Here is a 16401-nt window from a genome sequence, read left to right as displayed (position 1 = left end):
TGGTTTTCAGTCATTTCTCAGTATTTGGCACATGGTAAACATTTAATAAATGTTTCTCCACTAACCATTATTCTGCATACCCAACGGCTACCAGACTATCTTCCCTTCTTGTTAGCATGAAGAGACACAAGTAGTGGGGAAAAGCAGATTGAGCCCAGGCCAGCCAATTCTCTTCTCTCTGGGACTTCTTTCCCCCGTTAATCAGGAATAAAGATGCTTGCCTAACCTACTTCACAAGGTGGTTGTGGGGAAAGTACTTTGTGATCATTTCTCTACATCCCAAGTTTTTTTTAAATAATCTCTCCATTCTATTAGCAGAAGGCAACCTAGGAGTGGGTGCCCAGGTACCTGGGATCCAGCCTGCCCTGCCTTTACTCTGGGATTTTGTCATTGGGGATGTTGCTTCCTTTCTCGGGCTCCACAGCTGCCCAATCTGCTGAAGGTCAGGATTGGATTAGATTGGATTTCTGAGGCAACTGCATTAAAGTTTTCCTCAATGATTCTATGTACTTGTAAATGTAGGACGATTCCTTAGCTTAACCATTGTGTGTTCTAAGGTCTCTCCCAGCTCTGACATTCTGTGTTCTAAGCTATCTCCCAGCTCTGACATTCTGTGTTCTAAGGTCTCTCCCAGCTCTGACAGTCTTTCTAAGGTCTCTCCCAGCTCTGACATTCTCTGTTCTAAGGTCTCTCCCAGCTCTGACATTCTCTGTTCTAAGGTCTCTCCAAGCTCTGACATTTTGTGTTCTAAGACCTGTCCCAGCTCTGATGTTCTAATGGCCCTCCAAGTTCTGACAGGCTCGATCTTAAAAGTCCTTTTACCTCAACTATTCCATATTCTAAAGTGCCTTCTAGCTCTAAACTCATATGCATTTCTTGTATTTCTAACTTTGGTGTTGTCGTGTCAACTCATCCCTTTGTGCTTTGGTTTCCTCATCTATAAAATGAAAGGTCTGTCCTCTAGATTTCCTATTAAATAGAAATCCCTGATCCAGTCCTAGAGTGGGAGGTTCTGGGTTCAAATCTGGTCCCAAATATTTCCTAGCTGTGTGACCCTGGGCAAGTCACTTAACCCCCATTGCCTAGCGCTTACTACTCTTCTCCCTTGGAATCAATATACAGTATTGATTCTAAGATGGAAGTTAGGAGCTTTAAAAAAAAAACATGAGATTAAGAAGTATGATCTTATAAGAATTAGGTTACAACCAAAACCCATTTCTGAGGAATTTAAGAGGAGAGAGACCCAGGGGCTGGGGAGTCTAGAGGACCAGAAGGCTCACTCTGGTAGCCCTGGGAGACTACAGCACCCAGCTCCAAAGCTGGAATACAGTCTCCTTAAGAGCACTGAGTCAGGATGGAGCAATGGGCAAGTCACTTCCACTATGGTCCTTAGTTTCCCCAGCTGTAAACTGAGCATAATAATTCCTGCAGAACCAACCTCACAAGATTGTTTGTTGAGGATGAAATAGAATAAATGGGTTTTCAGTATTTTGTAAACTTCAAAACACCATATAAATGTCAACTTTACAAGATCAAGGAGATAGAACAGGAGAGTGGAAAGAATGCTAGATCTGGTGTCTGAGAACCTATGTTCAAATCCTCTCTCTGATATTTATTTAATAGAGGTTTGAGAACTGACTGGCATCCTGGGACTCGGAGTTCAGAGGCATGAGAATTCCTGCTCAGTGTTATACTTACAACCCGCCTGGCCTTGGGCAAGTAAATTCCCTAGTCTGCAGTTTCCTCATCTAAAAGAGGAACAACTAGCATTTATTAACACTTGACGGTTTGCAAAGCATTCCAGAAATGCTAATGCATTTTATCCTTACAACCCTAGGAGGACGATGCTCAGCCCTATTTTATAATTGAGGAAACTGAGGCAGAAAGAGGTTAAGTGACTTGCCCTGGAGCAAAGAGCTAGTAAGCATTTGAGGCTAGAATTGAACTCGGATCTTCTTGACTCCAGACCTAGTGCTCTGTCCACTGGAACACATGCATAAAATCATAGTCAGACTGGATGATCCCAAAGATCCCTTCTAGCTCTATGAGTCCACCTAGGAGAGCCTCGCAGAATTCTCACAAGCATGCTGGTTCGTGCCCATTCTAAGCTCCCACCCAGCTCTTCCCTCACACAGGCCACAAAGAGAGAGGGATATGGGCACAAGATGAAGAAATTTATTACTCTCCTGGGCAAGTTGTTGACTCAGAGTGAAGAACACAGTGAGGGCTTTGGTGCCCATCTCCAGGGTGGAAGTTGGAACCACAACTTGGTCCAGACCAGTCCTTCTGACCAAGTGTCTTGAGGGATCCCTGTGCCCTGGGTGGACTGAGAGGCCCGGGAATGTGGGTTTGTGAGCAGGCCAGAGCCCAGCCTGATGTTGTGCTGTGTCCAGCCCCAGTCCCCAACTTCCATAGGAAGGAAGGACAGATTGGCTGTGCAGTAGAGAGAGAAAGACAGAGACAGAGGGGGGGAGAGGAAGAGAGAGAGAATAGAGAGAGAGGGAAGGAAAGAGGGAGAGAGAGAGAGAGAGAAAGGGAGGGAGGGGAAAGAGAGAGAGAGAGAGAGAGAGACAGAGACAGAGACAGAGACAGAGACAGAGAGACAGAGAGACAGACAGAGAGACAGAGACAGAGAGAGACCCTGGTGGCCTCAGGGGTACCTTGGGCCAGAATTATTGCAGGAACAAGAGGGACTCAGGGCCTTGGAGGTGCCCCATGCTGGTGTGTCCTTGGGACAACTGTGCTGATAGGGGGTGATGGGTAAAGAACTAGAGGGAGATGGGGGCCTGGCCCAGCCCCTCATCCCATTCTCTATTGCAGGCTGAGGCAGTGCACAGGGGCTGAGGGGGGCCTGCCCCTGACAGCAAACCCAGCTGCCCAAGACAGGGGCCCCCCCTGGGCTTGGTCTTCTTTTGGAAGATCCTTATTCACACTTGGTGGCTTTTTCTGTGCTTTGAAGACCATATTTGCATTGTTAGGAAGTCAGGAAAAAAATTCTCAAACACAAGTAGAAAAAAAATATTTACATACCCTGGGGTTGGAAGTAGTAGGTGGTTAAAAGGGGTGCAGGGTCAGATTCTGAGAAAGGAGGGAGTCTTTATAGGCCTCCTTATTGATCCCCCTAGAGTCTGAAGCTTTCAATGTGGGATGTGACTGGGGCAGAGAGCTATTGGAGAGGAAGTCAGTGGAACCACGTTCTGGCTCCCATTCTGTTACTCAACGACCCCCTGAAAAATGAGGGTTTGGTATGAGTGGTTTTGAAGGAGCCCTTCAGCTCTGATATTCCCTGTTATAAAATCCTTTCCATTTCCAACATTGGGTTATAAGAGCCCTCGCAGCTCTGACATTCTGTGTTCTAAGTGCCCTCACAGCCTCACCATTCTATGGTCTAAGGCCTCTCTCCAAGCTCTGACACTATATTCTAGTGACCCCAAGTGTTTCCAGTTCTTTCTAGGCCCTTCTAGTCCTCCCACTTCCAGCTCCAAAGACCCTTCCCCTCCTCATTCTATCCCTCTGTGGCTCCCAACCCAGAGGAAGGCCCAGCTGGTGTGAGGAGTTTATTGTTCAGGGAAGTATCTGGAGTCCTGAGATTCCTCAACAGAGGCAGGGCCTTTGGGTGGGGATTGGTGTTTTCCATGGCCAAAGCTTGGCCTAACTCTGCTCAGTGTGTTTGGGGGGAAGGGAAGAAAGGGGGAAAATGGTTGGGCATTGGGGGCCCCATGGGGGCAATAGGGGCCTGGCAGCCCAAGGTCCCATTGCACCCCTCCTCCCTGGCCAACAGGGCAGCGGAGAGTGTTTAGGGATGGGGGCCCCTAGGCAGCTTTAGTAATATCTTCATGAAAAAGAATTTGAGATAGTGACAACCCTGTTATCCCATTGAAGCAGCAGTAGGACCGAAGAAGTCCCCAGGACTGAGGTGGAGATTAGGGAGGGGTGGGGGTGGGGGTGACAAGAAGAGAAGGGGCTCCAGACTCTGGAGATCAAAGACGTGCAGACACTTTGGCCCAAAGGTGTCCAGAGCTCCACGAGCTCCTCCAAAGCTGATGGGGGAGAGTGGGCCATGGGGGACAGAGGACCAGGAAGAGCCCAGCCCCCCAAACCTGAGCTTGGATCTGTGGTGGTCCTCACTTGTCCCTGGGTGGGCTGGAGAGAGAGGGAGGTGATGGGGTCTTGGTGCTGGTGAATTTGAAAACAAGACTGGTTTCTCCTGGGATGCCCCAGTGTGTGTGTGAGGGGCACGGATCACAGAACCTAGATGGCACCCATCGGGTGCTCTAGGACCCATGAACTCAAAGTGAGTGTGTGGGAGTGAGTGGGGGTGGGAGGGATGAGGGGAAGGCTGAAGCCCTGTCACCTGACCACAGCCTCACAAAGAGGACACCTTCACACACACACACACACACACACACACACACACACACACACACTCTCACACTCATACCCAAACATGCAAATGCATGAATCCACCATCTTGGAAGCACAGGGTCCACTGAGGCAGCCTGCTCTGCTTTAAGATAATTCAAACCACAGGATTATAAATATATCTCCCTAATTTCTACCTGCCTCTTCCCTTCACAGAAGGGCCTTCCAGATCATCTAGGTCAACTCCACTCATTTTAAAGAAGGGAAAACGGAGCTCTAGAGAAGGTGAGTGAGCTGTCTAAAGCCACACAGCTTGTCAGGAGGCTCCTGTGTGCCCTGAGTGGCTTCAGGAAAGAGGTCAGGCAAGTCCAAGAAGATTGTAGGCTCGGACGCCATTAACTCCAACTCCCTCACTTCTTTGATAAGGAAATGGAAGCCGAGGGAGTAGAGCGGCTCATCCAATGTCACAAACTAGTAACCAAGGGGCACTTTTTTGTTTTTATATCTGGGTCTACACTTGCTTCTCTACAGCTTATAACGAGGGCTACTAGTTTTGTCCTGTAGGGCCAAACAAAACAAATCTAATTCCTATTCCAGTCAACAGCCCTCTAAATACTAGAAGCCACTCTCTTATGCCCAAACCCTGAGTCTTCTCTTTTCCAAGTGAGCCCTGGCTAGTTCCTTCCATCCATTCTCCTGTGGTGCCATCCCGAGGGCTTTCTCTATCTTGGTTGCCCTCTGGATAATCTCCTTGAGTTTTCTCAGCTTTTTTCCCCAAAACGTGGCACCCCAGAATATTTTTGAACCCCCCCATACATGCACACCTTAGTACAAGCACACACACACACACACACACACACACACACACACACGCACACGCACACGCACACACACGCACACGCAGGGCAGGAGGACAGTGTCTTTGGCTGACACCAGGAGTTGAGGTCCAGTGGAGGCCTGCAGCCTTTGGGGATGAGTTCCTAGGACCCAGTGGGAACCTTGGTGGAGAAGTCTCTGCCTGTCCCACCCTCGCAGGCCCTGGATGGTGAGTGGACACATCAAAGACAGGTGAGGGGCTTTCAGGAGGCTGAGGGCAGTGACGCGTCCATCCTGAGAGCCAGGTAGCTTCTAGCCAAGACCTCGCTTGGCTTCCAACCCCAAGCAGAACTACCCTCTGCCCCCATGACCCAGCCCCGGGGGCAAGTCTGATGGTCAGAGGGAAGCGTGAGGAGGAAGGGAGAGGGAGATGGGGAGGGTGGCCTCCACCTCCCCTCGGTCCTGGGCTGGGTCCTAGGCCTTCTTTCCACGGAGCCAGCTCCACACAGTTTGCCCATTGACCTCGAGCCCTCCAAGAACCCCTTCCCCTCCCAGGTAGGCCTGGCGCTGGGCTCCCTCTTAGTCTCCACAAGCAAGCAGCAGATCAGAGGGGCCTCCGAGGGCCACTGGGACTGGTCAGCTGGGACCGCATGGCCTGGATGCTGTTGACGATCTTCTTCTGGTGTCCTGTGAGGGTGATGCCCAGGCCACGAACATCCCTGACAAGGAAAAAGATCTCCAGTCAAGGCCACGGACCCTCTCCCTCAACACAAGAGAGTGTGGATGGTGAATGGACTGCATGGAGACAGCCACACTCTCCACACTGGTTCTAATAGTCCATTATGAGACAATGTCCGATCACTCTCTTTCCAGTCTGTGCCCTCCTCTCCTGGGACCCTTCCCTCTGGTTCAAAGGATCAGAGGTTCTTAACTTTCCTTTGTGTCATGGACTTCTCCTCCCTTTGGCAGTCAGTCTGGTAAATCTATGGACCTCTCAGAATGAATTTTTTTAAACCCTTTTTTAAAATTTTATTTTTTTAATGTAATTTAATTTTTAATTTTATTGATTAATTAGGAAAAATTTTCCACGGTTACATGATTCATATTCTTTCCCTCTCCTCCTCCCTCCCCCTCCCATAGCCAATGAGCAATTCCACTGGGTTAAAGCCTTTTTTTTGGTCCTAGTAATGATTCTAAGACAGAAGGGCAAGGGCTAGGCAAACAGGGTTAAGTGTTACACAGCTAACAAGTATCTGATGTCAGATTTGAACCCAGGTCTTCCTGACTCTAGACCTAGCATTCTATCTGCTCTGCCATCTAGCTGCCTGCCCCCAGAATAATGTTTTTAAATATATAAAATAAAATATATAGAAATATGAAGCAAACTGATTATATTAAAATAGTTGTCAAAATATTAAGATGCAGGGGGCAGCTGGGTAGCTCAGTGGATTGAGAGCCAGGTCTAGAGACGGGAGATCCTGGGTTCAAATCTGGCCTCAGACACTTCCTAGTGTAAGTTAACTTTTGCAAGCATTTGCAAGAAGCCATGCCTGTGGGCAGGGTTTGCAGTTGGACACTTGAAATCTTGGGAGATTCCTGATGCCACCCTGGGGCATGAGACCAATCATTGGTTGGGCTGTGCCCTATATAAGGGAGGCAGAGACTGGACCCTAAGACACATTCTGGAGCCAGGGATGCAGGGTGGTTAAGGTTAATCCTTTCTCTCCTCATTTTATTAGTCTAGCCAAATATCAACTAGCATACCTGAAAGCTACAGAATTATCACTGAGTTTTAGGTTCAATTGATTATATTGATAATCAATAATGCATCTGACTATTGATATTAATGATGGTAGTTAAGTTCAACTTCAGGGAGTAAGACTGGATCCTCCTCTGACTCTTCAACTTGCCCTAGAACTTCCTTGAGGCTGACCTGTTGCCAAGTCAACCAACAAAAGGTCAGTAGCTGGATTGACTTTTATAAACAAAACTTTTACTGGTGTTAATCAAACAACAAGGGAAACTGATAGAAGGGAAGAGGGTGTTTAGGAATCTCTAAATGAAGTTTGATCTTAGCTCTAAGTACTAAATCTAACAGCTTCAGAATGTTGATAGCTGAGCTAACCAGGCCTACTGGCCCAGTCAGGCCACTGGTCTGTCTGGCCTGCTTTAGTGGGCGCTGCTTGCCTATAGACAAATTAGATAGCAGCTTGATTGAAGATAAATAGATGAATAGATGCTCAGCTGCTGACCCAGGGCGAACAAACCCTGGGCCAGATGGTGATGTTTAGTTGGTTGAAATATATTCTTGTTCCCCAAGAGATTGTTGGGTTTGTCAATGAGATGTTGCTATTGGCCAGCAATGACAGTTAAGCCTACCTGTCTAAGTAATCTAAACCCACGTTCCTCCTCCCTCCACTGGGTGTCCAACTCCCAATTTGTTGAATTGTATTAATTGAACCTAAAACTCAGTAATAATTCTGTAGCTTTCAGGTATGCTAGTTGATATTTGGCTAGACTAATAAAATGAGGAGAGAAAGGATTAACCTCAACCACCCTGGATCCCCGGCTCCAAAATGAGTCTCAGGGTCCAGTCTCTCCCTCCCTCATATAGGGCACAGCCCAACTGATGATTGGTCTCATGCCCCAAGATGGCATCAGGAATCTTCCAAGATTCCAAGTGTCCAACTGCAAACCCTGCCCACAGGCATGGCTTCTTGCAAACCCTTGCAAAACTTAACTTACACTAGCTGGGTGATCCTGGGCAAGTCATTTAACCCCCATTGCCTAGTCCTTATCACTCTTCTGCCTTAGAACCAATATATAGTGTTAATTCTAAGGAGGAAGGTAAGGGTTTTAAAGAAAAATATATTAAGATGTATATACACATCAATTCAGAGCCCCCGTATTGAAAACTCCTGGTGCAGAGCTAAGAGGCAGCTTAGAAATTACTCTCTCCAACTGTCCTATTTTATGGATGAGAAAATTAAGACCCAGAGAGCCTAAGTGAAAAGTGCCTTGTTTTCTGATGCAGGAACACTGGCCTTCTCCATGCGGTTCCCCCCACAAGACACCCACACCCCATCTTTCTCCTTGCCCCTTCACCAGCCCTCCTCCAAGCCTGGAAGGCTCTTCCTCTTCATCCACCCAATTTGGTTCCTCTGACTTCCTTCAGGTCCCACCTTCCACAGGAAGGCTTTCCCAATTCTCTTTCATTCTACCACCTTCCCTCTATGAATCTCTCCAGTGGATTGTGTCACTAGTTGTCTGGACGTGGTATTTATATGTTGTCTCCCCAATTAGACTGTGAACCCCTCGAGGGCAGGACTGCCTTTTGCCCAACACTTGGCCCAGCAGACTTCTAATTTCCGACTTATAGACTCGATACAGCTCATCGGTTGCAAAGCCAGCATTTAAACCCAGAACTTTTGACAGTCAGGTTTATCTTTTTTCCCCACCATATTATCCTGCCTCCTTCTCTATCCTCGAACCTTGGGCTCAGCTCACTTTGGGGTGTACTCACTGGGCATTCATGCGCAGGACCATGCCCAGAGAGGAGTAGCCACCCGCCGCAAAGTGCTCCCGGTATCGACCCATCCTGATGGAGTCCAGCCAGTCCCCTACGGTGACGCCACCACCACCACCGCCGCCGCCTCGAAGGTCAAAGCAACTGCGGGCAAAGGCTGGGGGTGGGCACCTGCGGACGGAGGAAAGTCTGGTGAGCGGCGGGAGCAGCGGTGCTCACGGCAGGAGCACCCTCCAAACAATGGCTCTTGGGGAAGTTTGACTCTGGGTGGGGCCCAAAGCCAAGGGGACCTTTAGTCCCTTGTGACTGGTCACTCCAGGCTTTCCTGGACCCCAACAGAGGCCAGCCACTGCTCCTTTGTTCAGCAGTGACCCAAAGGGATTCTAGACTGGGATCAGAGTGAAATGAGATGGAAGGATTTTAGAGAAGCCTGAACCCAACCCCTTTGTTTTATTGATGAAGAACCCAAGGGCCCAAAGAGGGAAGTAGGTTATCGGTAGTTAGATAGTAGAGCTGGGATTCGAACCCAGGTCTTCGGACTCCAAATCCAGGGCTCTTTCCACCACACCACGTGGCATCGTCAGGGCAGGGCCGGTACCTGTTCACTGTGGCAGTGACCCTGAGAGTCTCAGGGTTGCGGATGAGCGAGTCGAGGATGCTGACGATCTGGGGGAAACGCGGCCTCTGGCTCCGCTCCTTGTGCCAGCAATCCTGCATGAGCTGGTGGAGGGCTGCGGGACAGCCCATGGGGGCAGGGAGACGGTACCCTTCCTCCACCGAGCTAATGACCTGGGGTTTGGGGAAGGGACCAGGACTTGGCTTAGCTTTGGTTGCTCCCCAGCCTTCTGCTGTCTTACCCCTTCACTCCTACCTGACCTCTCTCCTGCCAGTTTGGTCTACTCCTTTATCTGCCTTCCTTTTTCCTAACTCCTGATCCCCCACCCCCAAAAGCAGCTCCCCCACCCGTCTCCCCACCAGGCTCTCCTTAACATCTATCTGGCCCCAACTGGCCCCTCACCTGTCTTCTCCTCAGCCTCTCTTCCCTGGCCAGCTCCCTCTCTAGCTTCTCCAATTAGCTTCTTCCCCTCATCTAGTCCAATTCTACTTATTTTTTTTAAAAACCCTTATTTTTGGTCTTATATTTGATTCTGTGTATTGGTTCCAAGGCAGGAGAGTGGTAAGAGCTAGGCAATGGGGGTTAAGTGACTTGCCCAGGGTCACCCAGTTAGGAAATGTCTGAGGGTCATCTCCAAGGCTGGCTCTCAATCCACCGAGCCACTTAGCTCCCCTGAATGTTACTCCTTTTTAAGAAGAAACTGAGATCCAGAGAGAGTAAGCAATTTGCTTCCAGTCACATAGTTCATATCAGAGCTGAGGAACTTGGGCTTTCTGAATGGAATCAGAATCAGACAGGATGAGAAGATTACAAACTAAATGGGGAAACTGAGGCCAAAGATAGTTTAAAAATAACTTGCGTAGGATGAAATGTGTTGAGTGATTTTATTTGAACCCGGGTCCCCTGATTCCATAGCTGGGGCTCCCTCCCACCAATGCACCAGTGCTAAACTGGACTCAGGAGCTGGAGGACCTTAGTTCTTACGCCCTCAGTTTGCATCTCTCAAAAAGGAGTAGTTTGGACGAAAACCCACATTTCAAACCTCTTCCTGCCAAATCTTGTGAATCCATGCTATTTCCATGATTCTGCACCTCCTTGTATTCCTCACCCCCAAGTTTTCTCTTTTCCCTTTGACCCATCCCTAATTCTCTCCCCTGACTCCCTGACCTCCCACATTCCTCCTCATCCCTGCCCCAGGCTGGACACTTACATCACGGTTCGTCATATTCCAGTATGGCCGCTCCCCGTAGGCCAGCACCTCCCACATCACCACCCCAAAACTCCACACGTCACTGGCTGAGGAGAACTTGCGGAAAGCAATGGCTTCAGGGGCTGTCCAGCGGATGGGTATCTTCCCACCCTGAGACAGAAAGAGGTACAATATAGACTAGTCATGGGAGGCTCCCCTGCACCCACCAAACCTAAGCTGAGCACCCAAGGAATGGGGGAAGTAGTTGGGGTGAACCTTGAAGCCAGTGGGGAATGGCAGTCCCAATTATAGAATCAGAGCATGTCTAAGTTGGCAGAAGCTATATCATCCCTCATTTTACAGCAGAAGAAACAAAGGCCCCAAGAGGGAGAGTGACTTGTCCAAGTTCATGCAGTCAGATGCTCTGGGACTTGAATGTAGATCTTTTCATTTCAAGCCCAGAGTTCTTTTCACTACTCCATGCAGAATCACTAAGAAAGTCAAGGGCAGGGTTGGAGGGGAACCTCAGAGCACCCCCCCAATACAGCAATCTTTCCACTATCAGGGGTTGGTGAAGGAGGGGAGGACAAAAAGGAATTAAGGCTGCCAATCTGGAGAGTACTCCAAGCTCAGGAGAGAAGAAAGCCCTGTGCTACTAAGGGGCATGGGCCACCCACCGTCGTGGTATAGGCGGCATCAGGGTCATCTTCCAGGACACGAGAGAGGCCAAAGTCAGACACCTTGCACACCAGCTGGCTGTTGACCAGGACATTGCGGGCAGCCAGGTCTCGATGGACATAGCCTAGGTCAGAGAGGTAGCGCATGCCAGCGCCCACCCCTCGCAGCATGCCCACCAGCTGCACGATGGTGAACTGCCCGTCATGGGTCTGAGGGGGAGAGAGAGGCCTGGAAGCCTTAGGCTGGCTTTAGCCAAGGGCTTCCATTGCCTGGCTCAGGGCACCAGCAAATTTATTCTTCCCCATCCCTCCCTCTTTTTTTCCTCCTCTTCCCTCCTCTTTCTATCCCTCCATCCTTTCTTCCTTCTTTTCTTATTTCTCCTCTTTATCTCTTCCTTCTATCCCACTCTCCCTTCCTTCCTTTCTTTCTTTCCTCCTTCTTTCCTTCTATCCCTCCTTCATTTCTGTCTTCCTTTCTTCCCTCCTTCCTTCTTTCCTTCCTTCTTTTCTTCTTTCCTTCCTTCCTTCTTTCCTTCCTTCCCTCCCTCCTTCCTCTCTTCCTCCTTTTCTTCTCTGCTTTCAGGCAAAGCCCCTGAGTACTTTCTGTGGTCATGTACTTCTCAGCTTGGACAAAGGGTGCCAGAGAGAACTCACAGGCCAAGAGGAAATTTCTCCTAATGCAGGTAGGTGAAAGCTAATCTGATTTGCAGGCTTCCAAGACTCCCCACTACCCCCTTCCCCTTGGAATTAGACGATCTGACATTGAGGGCTGGAAGTGAGCTCCAAATGGAAAGAGAAGGGCCCACAAACTGTTGGAGCAGGTCGGGACCCTCAGTTATAGAACATGGGAGCTGGAGGAGACTTTGGAGCTCATCCAGCCCCACTCCCTTCTTAGGCAGAAGAAGTGAGATGACTTGCCCAAGGCCACACATAATGGTTCTTAATTTGTAGAGACTTTCTGACCTGATTCAGTGTTCCTTCTGCTATATCACATTAACGCTTGTTGTTTCATCACCAAATTCAAAATTAAGAGTTGAAAGGGATCTGAGTTTTTAGTCTAAGCCCTTCATTTTACAGATGGGGAAATAGTCACTGAGGGGATATGACCTGCTAGCAGAGTTAGGACAAGAACCCAGGTCCTCTGGTTCCCAATTGTTGCTGTACTCTCCCCTCCTCCTATCCATCTTCCTCCTAGATATAGCTAGATTGGAGAGCCCAGAGCCAGAGGAGACCTAGGTAGAGGGATATCCTTATCTCTTCCTAGCCTCTGGGAAGCTCGACTTTCCCCCAGATCTTTGAGCAGAAGTAGAAAGGGCCAGTGAATGGGAATAGGGAATAGAGGGCAGTCACATACCCTCAGGAAAGAATCCAGGGAGCCATTCTCCATGTACTCAGTCACAATCATTGCCAGGCGGCCTAGGCAGGGAGGAAAGAGAGGCACAGCTTTCTTGGGAGGAAGTGGGGAGGGTCTGGTCCTATCTGCCCATCTTGCTCACTCAAGGTCCCCTACATCCCATGAGTTCTTCAAAGTCCCTAACCATGGCTGAGGACTCTGGGGAAGGCTATAGCTCCAGGCAAGAAATATCCAAGGGAAGTCAACCTTAGAGTCCCATTCTCAGAGCTGACTCCTAATGGTATAGATAGAAGGTAGGGAGAATTTAAGCCAGGTTGGCCCATGGAGCCATCAAGGAGCCTGAGCAAAACTGGGGCAGTTCAGTGAACTTATAGCTGGGCAGGGACACGGCTGGGTCAACACTGACCCTTCTCTTGGCCTTTCAAATTATTTTCCCTTAAATAGGTAGAAGAAAGAATTTCTTGGGTGGGTGGGCAGGAGTTGGCAGTGATGGTGGTGGTAGCAGAGAGGGGTAGGCTCAGATCTAGTCCAAGGAGGGTGAAAGTGGGTATTTGTGGACACCCAGAGTACTCACCTCGGGTGACAACACCCTCAAGATGAATGATATTGGGGTGGTCAAACTGTCCCATGATGGATGCCTCACTGAGGAAGTCCCGCCGCTGCCGCTCTGAGGACCCTGCCTTCAGGGCCTTGATAGCCACTGGCACCTCTCGCTGCCCTGGCATCCGCAGTCGCCCATAGCACACCTCCCCGGACTCGCCTGAGGGGTACCAGGGAGCCAGTGAGCACTTCACCCCACCCCTGGCCTCTGCTGTTTCCCAGTCCCTATTATTGTCCTTCAGCCCCCTTGGGTAGGAAAGCTCAGCTTCACAAAGAATTATCTACTGGGGGAAGAGGAGAGAAACCTGGTGATTCCAGTGGGGTGGCAGACAGCAAATGCCTGGGGATTGTGGGGCCTGGCCTTGGTTTGGCCAGAGAAAAGGTATTGAAGAGGAGCCACTGAGCGGTATGTTGTCTAGTGCTTAATGGAGTGGGGTCAAGAATCTGGAAGGCAATGTCTTAGCTTAGGTGCCCTGTCCTTGGTCCTGATGGGATGGAGGAACTTCTATGGCAATACGAAAGGAATTCTGGGGAACGTAGTTCAAAAGATACACAATTCTCTAATTATACAGGCATCTGGGAAATGTTCTGGTGTTGGGAGTAACAGGTCCATGCCTCGGGTTGCTTATAAGGCCAGATATACCTGGATGGACTGTGGATGACAGAGTGAAAATGGGAAGGTACACCAGCTATCAGCTAATACTCCTCATTTTACAGATGGCAAAACCGGGGTTTAGAGAGTCTAAAGTGCCTCGTGCCTGCTCACAAATTTAGGGTTGGGCTGGGTTTAAATCCAGGTCCTCTGACAAGTGAACAAAAGCAAAGGCTCTTCCCCTGAGCACATGGTGTATGCCAAGGATGGAGGGAGGGGGCTACGGTAACGGGAAGATCAGACCCACTCTGGGGGCTTCTTACAACTCCTTTATTTTCACAAATGAGGAAACAGAGGCTCCAAGTACCTGGGTAGTAAGTAGCCAAGGCAGGAGGCTAGGACTCCATCTCCAAGCTATGCTGATGTCACGTTATCTAATCCAGTCTAGAATGACTCACCTGAATCGTGGCCGCCACGTTGATTCTAGGGCTTTTCACCAGGAGGAGCATGCTCACACCCCTTGACTCTCCCCAGCCAGTGCCCCCCTCTCCCACAGCTCTGCTCCCCTCAGGTTCTCACCAGAACCAATGATTTTCTCAATATGGATCCTGGAGGCCTCGATCTCACGACTGAAGCTACGCCGAGCTCGCCCAGGTTCTTCATAGGTGTGAGGGTCTGAGTAGAACTGGGGTTCAGGGATCTTCCCAGGGGGGTGGTGCAGGGGAAGGAAAACTGGGGGAGGAGCTAGAGGAAGGGATTAGAAAATTGTCTTTTAGCAGTGTTCTAGGAGGATCTCTCTCTTGGTAGGGCCCTCCACAGCCTCCCCTCTCTTTAGTGGGACTGGACAGCTCCCTAGAACTCTCCTCTGGAGAGCTCTTCCCAAAGGGAAGGCTAGGAGAACTCGGGGGTCTCTTTGTAGAGTCAGGGAATCTACCTAGGGCTAAAGATTCTCCAGAGCCAAATCCAGATGTCACCTTGTGGAACCCACAGCTGAATAGGAATTCTCTCTACATACAATACTCTTGAGAAGGGTCCATCCAGCCTCTATTCTGAGACTTCCAATAACAGCGCTCACTACCCAAAGGCCATCCCATTTTTGACAGCTCTCATCATTAGAAAGTTGATTATCCTGTGTGACCCTGGGCAAGTCACTTGACCCCCATTGCCTACCCTTACCACTCTTCTGCCTTGAAGCCAATACACAGGATTGACTCTAAGATGGAAGGTAAAGGTTTAAAAAAAATTGATTATTTTTCCCCTCTACAGAACCAGGCTCTACTTCTCTGTAGCTCCTATACATCATTCCTGGTTCTACCCTTTGGACTCAAGCCAAGTATGTCCAATTCCTTTTCCCCATGACATTCCTTCAAATACTAAGTTGGCTCTCATGCCTCTTACCAAATTAAACAGGGCCAGATCTTCCTGGCAAGTGCTTGGAGCTCAGCCTACAGACTCTTGGGGTCTCTAGAGGTTTCAGTGGGATCCTGAGTGTGTTCCTTTGTATTCTAGAGCTTCCATAGAGCCCTCTTTTCTCTTTATAAGATCCAAAGAGTTTGCCCATAATGGCTTGGGGTCTATATCAGGTTGAGGGCATCTCTTCAGGGCCTCTACAACCCTCAGAGGACATAGAAGAAGCTTTTGGGGGGAAAGTCTTGGTTTTGAAAGTTTCTCTAGGAGACTCACTCCCCTGCTCTGATGGCCTCCTCCAGGATCAGTTAGGGGTGGGGAACTGAGTCCTCAGCACACATTCCCTAACTTCTTAGCCTTCCCCCCCACCCCGACCCCTATCTCTAAGGTCTTTTACACTTACCCTGCCCATTCTGATAGTGCATCTTCTCCTCATCAGAGTCCTGGAAGGCCTTGCTGTAGCCACAGTGCCTGGGAGAAAAGGATCTCAATGTTCCTTAGGCATCCTTCCCCTACCTTCCAGTGTCCTCCCCATTCCACCAATGCAATAATCCTAGATGAAAATCTGGGATGTCAGCTACAAGGGATCCTACAGCCTCACTCCCACCTGGGATAGATTGCTGGACTTTGACATTTGACAGTCTTTTGCCAGGTTTCCCTGCTGCTCTTATCACCTGTGCACCTGCCACCAGCATTTTCTTCTCCGAAATCTCTTCTTTCTGATATAGAACTCCCTTGCTCAAGAATCTACAATGGATCCCAATTTCCTCACTAGGTTCTTTGAGATCTTTTACTCTCTGTACTCTCTCCTCTGCCCTTGTTTCTCTAGCTCTTGGGTCAAGCAAAAATTCACTCCAAGCCTTGAAGGATGTAATTTTTTCCATGGCTTCAACTTGTTCTCTCTTTTTCTCTATCAAACCAGTGACTCTCTGGCTAGACAATGCTTCATTGAAATATCTGCTTTGGGAAGTCTTGTCGGACTAACTTTGACTTCTGCTAAGTGTGATGGAGTAGAAGATGGCCTGGACTGGGTTCTGCCTCTAACTAGCTGCAGGAACCTGAGATGGTCCCCCCCCCCAACACCACCTTTTTGGGGTCTTAGATTCCTCACCTGTAAAATGGTCTCTAAGATGTTCTATGATCCCCTCCAGCTCCAATGATGAATGTTTTATTCATGGAGTACTAAGAACAATTTCATTCTGTTCTAAGATCTATCAGAGGCAGCTAAGTGTCACAACAGATAGAGCACCAAGTCTGAAGTC

General features: G+C 49.2%; 1 protein-coding gene across 2 annotated transcripts in view; it reads right to left on the bottom strand.

The window, feature by feature from the left end:
* Positions 1 to 5782: 5782 nt before the first annotated feature.
* EPHA8 (EPH receptor A8) overlaps positions 5783 to 16401 on the bottom strand; it is a 57883-nt gene continuing 47264 nt past the window's right edge. For both annotated transcript variants that reach the window (XM_044671316.1, XM_044671317.1), the window contains exons 9-17: positions 15543 to 15610; positions 14312 to 14476; positions 13115 to 13300; positions 12541 to 12602; positions 11187 to 11396; positions 10531 to 10680; positions 9303 to 9493; positions 8702 to 8875; positions 5783 to 5897 (exon numbers count right to left, since the gene is read on the bottom strand). In XM_044671316.1, the coding sequence (XP_044527251.1) occupies positions 5783 to 5897; positions 8702 to 8875; positions 9303 to 9493; positions 10531 to 10680; positions 11187 to 11396; positions 12541 to 12602; positions 13115 to 13300; positions 14312 to 14476; positions 15543 to 15610 (1321 nt within the window). The remainder of the gene's footprint in view (positions 5898 to 8701; positions 8876 to 9302; positions 9494 to 10530; positions 10681 to 11186; positions 11397 to 12540; positions 12603 to 13114; positions 13301 to 14311; positions 14477 to 15542; positions 15611 to 16401) is intronic.

Source organism: Gracilinanus agilis, chromosome 3 (genome assembly GCF_016433145.1).
Source record: "Gracilinanus agilis isolate LMUSP501 chromosome 3, AgileGrace, whole genome shotgun sequence".
Lineage (NCBI taxonomy): Eukaryota > Metazoa > Chordata > Mammalia > Didelphimorphia > Didelphidae > Gracilinanus > Gracilinanus agilis.
This window is presented reverse-complemented; position numbering and strand designations above follow the sequence as displayed.